This window comes from Puntigrus tetrazona, chromosome 3 (assembly GCF_018831695.1).
Source record: "Puntigrus tetrazona isolate hp1 chromosome 3, ASM1883169v1, whole genome shotgun sequence".
Lineage (NCBI taxonomy): Eukaryota > Metazoa > Chordata > Actinopteri > Cypriniformes > Cyprinidae > Puntigrus > Puntigrus tetrazona.
The window spans coordinates 4,831,000-4,843,075 of NC_056701.1; the positions used below are offsets into that span (position 1 = coordinate 4,831,000).

General features: G+C 34.7%; 1 protein-coding gene across 1 annotated transcript; it reads right to left on the bottom strand.

The window, feature by feature from the left end:
• Positions 1-154: 154 nt before the first annotated feature.
• On the bottom strand, positions 155-11,675 carry LOC122333724 (E3 ubiquitin-protein ligase HECW1-like; the record flags this gene model as incomplete). Its single annotated transcript, XM_043231430.1, has 16 exons — positions 155-3,019; positions 3,755-3,953; positions 4,292-4,406; positions 4,510-4,656; positions 5,162-5,291; positions 6,031-6,129; positions 6,307-6,459; positions 7,077-7,190; positions 8,081-8,195; positions 9,158-9,264; positions 9,378-9,461; positions 9,559-9,655; positions 10,370-10,475; positions 10,594-10,730; positions 10,818-11,001; positions 11,532-11,675. Coding segments are annotated over 16 exons (2,043 nt in total), but the record flags the coding sequence as incomplete, so codon positions are not given.
• Positions 11,676-12,076: the final 401 nt, after the last annotated feature.

Here is a 12,076-nt window from a genome sequence, read left to right on the forward strand (position 1 = left end):
AGCGCCACGTTAAAATCAAGATGGCGTCTTAACGCGTGATTGTACCACAGAATGTTACTATCCGTACTTATACCGTTAATATCCAATTTTACTAAAAAAAATTACTACAATTTTACAGATTTTTACGAGATTTACAGCCACAAGAGTCAGCCTCTGCATTAGAAAGTGATTGTTTATTGACATTCGTTAACAGTGTTATGCTGTAGTTACAGAGCTCAGCCTGAGAGAGGCGCTATAAGTGACCTCAATACGCAATTCAAAACATTTGTACATTTCCCGCTCTTATTCTCTCCCACACACATAGATTAAAGTGTAAAAAGGACATAAGCAGGCGAGTGTATGTGTCCGAGGTGAAAGCAGGAGCCAAATCCTTCTGCATTTCCCAGAATGCCGTGTTTATAGAGAGGCAGTATGTTCCAGAACCTTCTCCTCTTTTCTCTCAACGCGGTCAAATGGCTGCGAGCGTCTCGATAAATGAAGAAACGTCCTCCACAAGCGCCAAAGAGTAGCATTTCTTACAATTCCAACCAAATATGCATAGTAATATACATTTGAGAAAACTTAACATTATGCAAATAGCAAGTATGAAGACATGTTTTTTTTAAAAAAAAAGATGAACTGTTGGCTGCTGATTTGATTCATCACATTTTAAAATTTAGATTTTGCATTGACTGTTCAAGCAAGTATGTACACGTGTGATATACAGACATTTTTTATAACTTCTTAATTGGGATAAATAATACAAATTCACTTTCTACATTCCTAATATCTTAAGCCGAGTGCTGTTCATTGCAATCGTTTTTAGCAGAAGTACATTTCAGACACGGTCAAAAGCTTGTTCTCCGTCACCACCACGTTAAAAAGGACAGTTCACCCAAAAATGAAAACTTCTGGAAAACATAATTTAATCTGTACGACTTTCTCATTCTTCTGCATATTCAAACAATGCTGTTTTTTGGGTGAACGTTCCCATTTAGAAAATATTAGGAGACATTAGTAAAAGACTGATTCATCAAGTGTGGATTAGACAGAAACACATGCACCTTTGAATGGCATCATGTTAAGACAATTTATGACCATCTTAATGTATAATACACACATTCACATCATCTTAAAATGTAAACATGAACAATAATCAAAACTTCAGCACAGTAATCAAATCTAGTCGTCAATAAAACCAACCACAGAACGAACAACTTTGACATTTCAAAGAGATGTGTCCTGACATTTAAACCAATTTCCTTTGTGAATAAATAAATGACTCACTTCTCTTCAAATTCACAAACAGCTGAAACGCTCTGAAGAACATGACATGTGGTGCACAATTTTTATTATTTGGTCTGTCATATCTTTCAATAACCCCACCAATTTAAGTCATAAAAAGACTTCATATAAATAGAAAAGCAAAAATATTTCATAAACGTCAGAGAAAGCGAGTGCATGTTATGGCATCGGGATATTTTAAGTGACAGTGATAGATGGTGATGCAACAAAGTTTAGACAAACATTTTACATTTATGCAAATGAGCAACAAATGTGACATGGCAACCGCCAATAGGAGCACAGACAGTAACACCAACGATCTAAATCTGGAAATTGAAATAAATACATAAAAACTGAATAAATAAAAACTAAATATCGTTCCATTTTAAAGTGCCTCTATTATGACCTTTCATGCAACTGTCTAATAAAGCTCTAGGTGAATGAAAACATCCTGCAAAGTTGTAAATCTGAAAGTGCACCGTGTATAAAGTTATTTTCTGTCGACGTCAAAATGAAACGGCATTAGCTTTGGTCTGAATAAAAAAAATGCAAATTCATTGCTTGTCGCTAGGTGTCGCTTTTGGGGCGTTAAAAGCTGAATGAAGCTATACAAATAAGGTAAAAAGAAATGAAAAGAAAATCGCATGCATGACAACCTTTTGTTTGGGACTCACAAAACCAAAATATGAACCTTTCATAACCCATAATAGGGGCACTTTAATATTAAAAATACAAAGTGCAGTAATGTGTAAAGAATCACACAAAATTGCTCATTTACATAAAGTACATCCACATCACCTGTTGGCTCAAATCACTATAAATCCACAAACGCACCTTCACACAGTGTCTCATCTAGAAGCAAAGAACAACACATTTTCTTCAGTCCTTCGTTTTAGTGTTTTGTTACGCTGGACGGCTCTGAACAGCGCAATCCCTAAAATCCCTCTCCACGCAGCTGTATAATAAGCATTAAATATATTCTGATTGGATTTGTTGTGTTTGGCTTTTAGTGTTGGGTTTTATACCCGAAAACATCAATTCACTGAAAGTTCATTGAAACATTACAGACAAGACAGCACGGAGCCTTAAACGTCCTTAAACATGTCTGACGCCTTAATGATTTTAATATTTAAATGCACAGATCAGTACAAAATGAATAAATCAAAAGTGTCAAATCAAGGCTCAGGCTTGCCATTTTCCCGCTTTGACTCCCGCGGAGTGACTCCGCTTCCCGTGATGATGCCGTGTTTGGTGAGATCATGTGAACTAGCGCACACATTTACAGTAATTACGGCAACTCAATCAAATATTTTCATATTTGGTTTGTACTTTACAATTCTTGTCAATGTGAAAATGCACCAACAGAAAGGATGCTGGCCGTGACGGTTTGGGGTGAAATGATGTGTGAACTGAGAGCGACTCCAGCGGAGGTCGAGGCCCTGAGTGTTAAAGCAGGTTGAAGGCTTCTCTTTCGCTATTGCATACCCGTTACACACTGTCCACCCGCGCAGGTGACTGATGCATGCAGTGGTGTCCTGAACAAACCAAAGAGACGGACACAGGACACGATCCACGCTAGTAGATAATTACATACGGTGTACACAGAAAAGTCACCGGGAGCAAGGTGTTTTATGCGTCGAGTCCTCACTCAAGGCCAAAAGTGCTGGTCTCTTCCACTGCGATCAGCAGTTTCTCGTACAACATGGTGTAGGATGGATACGGCGGAAGATCCAGACGATTAAAGCATGTGTGCGCCCTGAGACAACAATACAGGAAAAAATGTAATTTCTAAAATATATATATATATATATATATATATATATATATATATATATATATATATATAGTAGTTTTATATAATAATACAATTTAAAATTAATATTAATTAAAATATATTACTGGTAATGTTTAAAATTATTTATATTAATTAATGTTTACAATTATTTATATTGTTGTATATATTGTTATATTTATATTTTGATTGGTTAGAGTTTGCACTGACGCTTAACCATGGAAAACAAAATTAGAAAAAAAGTAAATATCATGAAGGAGAATTCATAAAGGATTTTTGATTATATAAAAATTCAGCAAAAAAATTTAACCATTTCATATTAAAATAAACCTGAAATATATTATACAATAAAACAGGAAATAGTAAAACCTTTTTCCCCATCTTTTATATATTTTTATTGTCTATTTGAATATTGTCATGAGAAAAAAATTTAAAAGACAGGTTTAAAGTTTTGATCATTTTTCACATCATATTTAATTTGGAAATGAAAACTAAAAATTAGATGAAAAAAAGTTTTCTATCACTTTTGAAATTAATATTGCAAAAGGATTCTGGAGAAACATTTGTGGAGCAATCTAATGCTCTAATGCATTCTTCAGAGGACCTGTATCTTTCATTATTGATATTCTCTGAATTCATGTTAAACATTTCCCATACCAGCTCGAATCAACATCAAAATTGAGAAAGATGAAAGAGTACCTCGGGAGCGATGTGATCTTGCCCCATTTCTCGATGCAGAAGCGTCGCAGGCCGTTGCTGCCGCGCAGCGCGGTGAAGCCCTCGTACGGCACGCTGGAGGTGCCCGTCACAAACTGCAGCAGACGCAGTCTCTGTTCATTATTAAAGCGCTCCACCGCACCCCAGAACCACCGGATCACAATATGCCCATCATGATAACCTGAGGACAACGAGGACAGAGTTTAAATACACAACAGCTAGAATTTTTTCACATTTTTTTCCATAGACGCATCTCTAACAGCACTGAATATATTATATATATATATATATATATATATATATATATATATATATATATATATATATATATATATATATATATATATATATATATATCACTGAAACTGGAATTATATGATGAAAACATATATAAGATATAATTCATTCAAGCTCTTGAAAATGTATCTGTATCTTTCAACATACCGATTTTATTAGCATGGTCAATATCAAGTGTATTTCTGCACTGGTGTGTATGTAGGTGTAAGCACGTCCTCTCACCTCCTCTGTACTCCGTGTTGTTTCTCCAGTCATTTAAATCTATCTCTGCTGTTCCTGCGATGACCAGCTCCAGCTCTCTGGCATCAAACACAGACACCAGACGGGAGTCCACCACCTACATAAACACACACACAGAGGTCAGAGGTTAAACGATGGCCACTTAGACAGCACTTAACAGTAAACGGGCAGAGAGTAAATCAGATGATAAGCATGTTTACTTCATAAAAGCCCCGGACGAGAGCCTGTGTCTGCTGGACGACACCACGCTCCACCCTCCATTTCACCATCCGCTCGATATATTCCTTCTTATTCTTCTCGGTCACCTGCACATTTGTCCCGCCAGACTTCAGCTCCCGCTCGGTCACCTAATACCAAGATATTTTAATCCACACTCTTTTATTTTTTTTTCAAACCACAGGAATCTGTAGGCAGCTGTTTATTACAAATGTATAATGAGATATATTTATATAATGAGATATATATAAATATATAGCACTGTCAAAAGCTTAATTTATCACTAACCTAAATAAAAGATTACATAGTGTATGTGCGTGTACGGTGTATATTTCTTATTTATTTATAAATAAACTCCCATGCATGTATACATTTTAGAAATACGTGTAACGTTCTATATATATATATATATATATATATATATATATATATATATATATATATATATATATATATATATATATATATATATATATATATATATAAACTTTATAAATATACATATAAAAATGGAAACGATACACTGTGTATGTATTTATATATACATAATAAATATACACAGTACACATATATTATGTACATAAACACACGATTAATCCTTTGACAGCACTAATATTAGTTGTAGGTTTCTCGCACCTGTCCGAACACTTCCTCATTGACAGTGAAGGTGAGATCCAGCACATCGGTGATGTCATTGTCCTTCATCCACTGTAAGCTCTGATGAAACTCCTCATCCAGGTACTCCAGATCACTGAGATCCGTGGCTCTGCAGACGGGGTGACAAGAAACACGTGCTTTTACAATTTATACATTATAGGATTGATGCGCTAGACTGGATAACTTCAAGAATTTAGCATTGAACAATAAACGTTCATTTAAGCCATTTTAATTTCATTTAATTCATGTCTCATGTTGGTCTTGTAAAATTAGAGTAAATTTAGGTATATTTTTGACACTGAGCTGTCAAAAAACAACAGAATTTTCTGTAATTAACCATTGATTATATCTAAACATCTGCTTCCTATTGGCTACTGAAAATCTTGGTCTGTCACTTATTTCAAGCACACATAAACAGTTCATTAAAAGCTTGGTGTCTGTAATAGCCAATACATTGTAAAAAATTATCATTAAAAAAGAAAATTATGTTCATTACAAATGTTCTCTTATTGAAAAATATCCTGAAAAAAAATATATAATAATAATAATAATAATAATAAAAAAAAAAATTAAAAAAATATATATATATATATTAATAGGTCATAAAATTCAAATCAATGTTTACAAATAAAGAATATTGCTAAATATTCCTTGAGAAGCAAATTAGCATATTAGAATGATTTCTAAAGGATCATGCAGCACTGGAGACTGGAGGAATAATGCTGAAAATTCACAAATTAATAAGATTTGTTTTCTCAGCTCATGCTTAAAATTTGTCACTTTGTCACTGCTTTCAAAAGAAATTCTGCATGTAGTTGGATGCATTTAACGGTTTCTGGTCCACTCACAGTCTGAGGAGAGCTTTATAAAACGGGCGGGTGAAGAAGGCGTCCAACAAATACTGATGAATCAAAGCCAGCCCAAGAATTCGACCGCTGAAGCGAAACCTGAAAGCACACGTCACATCATGTGGTCACATAACAGACATTCTGGCAATAACAACAGCAGCCTGTGACAGCAGCCAGTGACATAACTATTTATTTCTCCGTCGATGGCAATTCAGTATGCCTTCTCGTACCACACAGGAAGTGGAATTCATTGGAAGGAAGTGGAAAGAACCTTACCATTCCAAATGGTTTTCTACAAAAGCAGACATGGGGCTGATCTGGACGGTGTATGTGTCGTTAGCGGAGTATTCAAACAGGCCATAGTAAGGGTTAAACAGCTCCTGAGACAGCAGGAAGAAAAACTCTCGCGACGGTCCGCTGTAGTCTAGTCTGGAAAGAAAACCAAAATTATAAATACACGTAACTATTGCCTTTCCAGCGTTTATGCTATCTGGATAAAAATAAGAGTGCCACATTACCATTTAAAACTATTAACACACTACATATTTTATATACAAATATATTGGTAACACTTTACAATAAAGTTTATTACTACATTAGTAGTTAACTACATGAACTGAGATTGAACAATGCTTCTGCAGTATATATTAATCTTGGTTAATGCTAATTTCAGCATTTACTAATGCATTATTAAAATCACAAGTTTGTTAACACTAGTTAATGCACTGTGAATTAACATCAACTAGCAATGAATGACTGTATTTTTATTAACTAATATGAATAAATACTGTAATATATGTGTTGATCGTTGTTTGTTCATGCTAGTTAATACATTAACTAATGTTAACAAATGACACCTTATTGTAAAGAGTTACCAAAATATTAAATAGGCAACATTTTATTTATTTAAATTCTGATATATTCCAACAGCCTTTTAGTGTTCAGTCAGTATGAGAATATGTTCAGTAAAAGTTAATTTATTGTCAGCAATTATGTGTACGTGTTATGCATTGTGTTATATTTGCTATATCTGATTTCTGCCTCACCCTTCCTCTCCAACAAAGGTGATGTAGAGCTTGTTTCTCTGGAGCTCTTTACGGGAGTAGGCCATGACCTGGTTAAATGTTCCTTCTAACAGATGATCTCTTCTGACGATCAATCTAAAAAACAATGTGAAGTCAGAACTGTAGGAAATTAATCTGGCAGATACTATTTCTTAGCATTTGTTAAAATATAGTGTTTTCTAAGTACACATTACAGTACAAATCCATACATTAAAATTCTTATTTTTTCTTTTTATTTGAAATGAATACTTGGATCCATTAAGGACACATTAAGTTCAGAAGTGACAATGAATGCATTAATAACATTCAAAGTATTTGTATTTCAAATAAACACAGTTTTTGTTTTACTTTGTATTCAAAGACTTCTGAAAAAAATATGAACAGTTATATATTTATAATATTTAGTTTCCACAAAGACATTAAGAAGAAAAAAATATTTTAAACATAATAATAAATAATATATATATATATATATATATATATATATATATATATATATATATATATATATATATATTTGAAAAAAATATGTTTGTATATTAAATATAATTATTTATAATATAAATTATACTATAAATATAGAGGTGTAAGTACATGTAAAATATTTACTGTATGTATATTTATACATAATACACACACACACATATATATATATATATATATATATATATATATATATATATATATATATATATATATATATATATATATATATATATATATATATATATATATATATATACACACACATACATACATTATGCAAACAAAAACCTATTTTGAATGCAGTTAATCGTGATTCATTTTTTGACAGCACTAATAAAAATTCTTGAGTAGAAAATCTGCATGTGGAGTAGTGATGCTGAAAATTCAGCTTCGCATCCCAGGAATAAATTGGATTTTAAAATATACTAATAATATTTCACAATTTTACTGTACTTTAGATCAAATAAATGCAGTCTTGGTAAAAATATGAGACGACGCACTTGATCTTGCCGGGTCCTTGCCCGTAGCCCTTTGCCTCCAGCTTCCTGTAGAAGTTGCGCAGTTTGGCTTCAAAATCTCTGCGGTAGGGAGCTGGTGCCCGAGCCCTCTGGGTCCCTAAAAGACAATCACAAATCATGAGATGTAAAATCTAGCTTACTATAAATACCAGCCATCAAGGAAAGACTGTCAAGGATCATCAGGCCATCAAACAACTCGGAAAGAGTTCACCTCGGGACAAACACACAAAAAGGGGAGATAATTATTTCTTCATATGTAAAATACATATTTCAGGGCAAAGATAATGTTTCAGTGGGCAGTTTCGTCTTCAAAACGGTTATCCGGTTTTATCCGGTCCAAACATGCAGTCAAGATTTATAAAAAAAAAAAAAGACTCAATAAACACCAAGGAAAGTGGCGGACAAAGCTTGGGGGTCTGTTAAAGTGCTGATGACACAGAGAGGGGCAACTGGGTTGGGACAGGATTTAAAGCTGGAGAGCGGCTGACCTGGAGAGCTCTCACCAGACAGACAGCAGGCAGGAACGAGAGGAGTTCGCTCAAGGAAGCCTTTATCAGAGCAGATCAGAGCGTGTGTCAATGAACTCCGACTGGACTGGTTCTTTGTGTAAATAAATCAATTTAACTGGTGTTAACACCCATCTTGGATCCTATCCCACTTCTAAATATGGGTGTGTATGTGCTTATGAGAGGCATATTTAGGGCTCAAACATTTGCAACTAAAAATAGATGCGTGTGAACTGTAAAATGTATTTAGGACCATGTGTGTGAATAAGAAGAGTCCCCACAGGTCCTGTTCTGTTTAATGAAATTTAAGGTCAGCAGCGATAAGTATGTTAAATCATATAACAAATGGCAGAACCCGAGTGTGTGACATGTTCCTGGATCTTTGAGCCACTGCGATTAGATCAGATTTGAAGATCCATTTTATAGTTTTTGTGAATTTTAGGTAAGGTTAGGTTTATAATGTTGTTTCAGGGTCAACAAAATAAGTTTTTTAATTTGCAAACCTCACTTGATATCATATGAGGGCCTGTGTTTAAGCTCTCAGCCGACTCACCTGGAGAGTTTTGAGGTGAGGAGCCAGGAGAGCAACGCGGAGAGAAGTTGAACCCGGGGTGAAATGATGTGAGCGGAACGTAAGACATGATGTCCTCTTCAAACAAACTGAAAAGCAAAGCAAAACACGTTCTGAAATAAAAGCATGCTTGACAGTGTACATTTCACTCTGGTAAACATTTCCTGTGCGCAGCCAGTTCATAGGAAGTAGGGAGCTTTACCTTAATAGCATGACCAGGTCAGCATCACAACACAGCTTCTCCAGTCTCTGTGTGCCTTCAGTTCGGATGTGATGCACCTTTTCCCTTAAGACATAATAAATACACTCAAACAACGGAGAACTGTTTGGACGTACAAATGGTGTCTTTTGTTACAGTAACAGAGGAAAGTGTAGGGTCATACTTGAGCGAGTGATTCCTCGCCAGGCTCGGCTGCCGTTCCTGTAGCACCTCAAAGATGTTTGGTTGCCGTAAAAACGCTACAATCTTATCATTGTATGCTGGGAAACAAATGGAAAAGAATTCATCAACTCAACTGTACATACTGAGTTGGTTATGATCATAGCGATTGTGGTATTAATGATATTAGTCAGTTAAGAACCCTAAAGAAAACGCCAATGCAAATAATTTTTTAAATGAAGCCTTAAATGTATTGTCAAAACGACCATAGACTGATTCATTTCTGCAAATTAATTTTTGAAAATATAAAAAGTTTCAGCCACTCAAATCATCATGAAATCAAATTTCATCACTCAAATCTTTTCAAGTCTCTATATATTATTATTATATTGGTTAATATTGCTGTTTATAGCTATGCTATGTTATTAAATATTATAACAGTTGAAAATAACTGCATTCTATTTGCATATATTTGAAAATATAATTTATTCCAAATATCAAAGCTGAAGTAATTAGTGTCACACATTCCTTCAGAAATCATTCTAATATGTTTTTTTCTGCTCAAGAAACATTTAGTTTATATTTATATTGATGAATAAATAATCAAATACAACAGCATTTATTTCAATTTTAATTTTGTAACATACATTGCAATGCTCTTTTTAAAAAAATTACTTTTTTATTATTATTTTAACTATATATATATATATATATATATATATATATATATATATATATATATATATATATATATATATATATATATAACCAACCAGTCCTGTTGGTGCATTTTAATTATAGTAAGTGGTTCATACCTAATGGCACTGGCTCCTGCTGGCTTTGGTTTCGTATGGCTGCTACCAGGCTGTTTCCAGGCCTGGCTAACAAGGACACCCCTCTGGTGCGTGACACCTCAGATGCCTGGAAATAAATAAATCAATTATGTAACAGTAATCTCTGTATCATTTACACGAGGAGAAATCAGCACAGTTTGAAGTCCGAGGAGACAGATTGCCTGTAGACTGCGAGTGTGTCTGACCTCTCCTGCGCTGTAGCTGCGTAATCTCTGCAGGTGCTGGCGGTGCGTCAGGTGGTTGGGCAATCTGCCGTTTTGCAGGGGGATCCTGGGATCAATGAAGGTTGTGGCACGACTGTTGTGGTCTACAAAGAAAGACTGCAGAGAAAAGTGAAGGAGAGGCAGTTGAAATAATGGCTTGACGGACACTGTGGGGAGATGTTAGGAAGAGCGTGAGGAGAGGTACCTTCCCTGCGGGTCTGTTTTGATCTCCCAGCCACGAGGCAGCTCCAACTGAGCATCAGCAAACCTGTTCAAGAAGGTCACCAGGTCACGGTTGTGCTGGTAACGCTCAAAGTTTCGGGCATCACGCCTGATCTTTAGGACCATGTGTTTCAGACACGAGCTGTTGGTGAACATACGATATGCCCCCTGTAAAAAAAAAAGGAAGAAGAAAAGATAACGTTAACATGACAAGATAAGTTTTGTGTATGTATGATTTTATTTTTTTTCTAAATATTTTCTGCTCACCAAGGCTGCATTTATTTGATCAAAAATACAGTAAAAACAGCAATATTGTGAAATATTATTACCATTTAAAATAACTGTTTTCTATTTGAACATGTAACAAAATGTATGTTATTCCTGTGATGCAAAGCTGAAATTTTTGCGTCATTACTCCAGTCTTCAGTGCCACATGATCCTTCAGAAATGATTTAAATGCTGATTTGGTGCCCAAAAAACATTTTTTATTATCAATGTTAAAAACTGTTTCTGTGGAAATCAAGCCTTTTTTTCCCTAAATTAGGAATGCCTTTACTGCCTTTATTTTGAGCAATTCAATGTGTTCTTCCTACATAAAAGTATTAATTTCCTTCCGCAATAAAAGTTTGAACGACAGTGCAGCTTAAATGGAATAATCTTCAGAGGGAGAATGAATGATTAAGACACAGTGAACTCACATAGTTTGCGTGGAGAACGGTGAAGAACTCTGGGTGAGTGATGAATTTGACCGCGGGACTCTGCAGCAGTAATGTGATCTTCTGACAGTGACCTGGAGAACATGGAGTGTCTCTCCTCAACTCTGAAAAGATAAAAACATCAATTAAAATGAATAAAAATGTTTACTGATCTGAACAGTCAACCTACCACACTGATAAGACAACGGGTTCTGTGTTTACTTCCTATTTTTCAATAATACCTATTTATATGAGACATTCCCACATAGACTTGGATGTTTATGAAATATGAATAGCAAACTATGTGACGGAAGCTTAGATATTACATCTAAATGATACTATTGTGACAATTAGTATTTCTGTGTATTTTTTTATTGTCAATCCTTATGTCAGCATGACCGAATCACGGCGAGCCTGCCATGAACAAATAGTGGCGTAGACGATCTTGTGTCGTTTGTATTTCAAAAGGCATGGTTTTAAAATTACTAATGACTTAAATTTTATTATGGAGTCAGTTTTCCAAAAGGAAAGCTATGAGATTGCTTTAG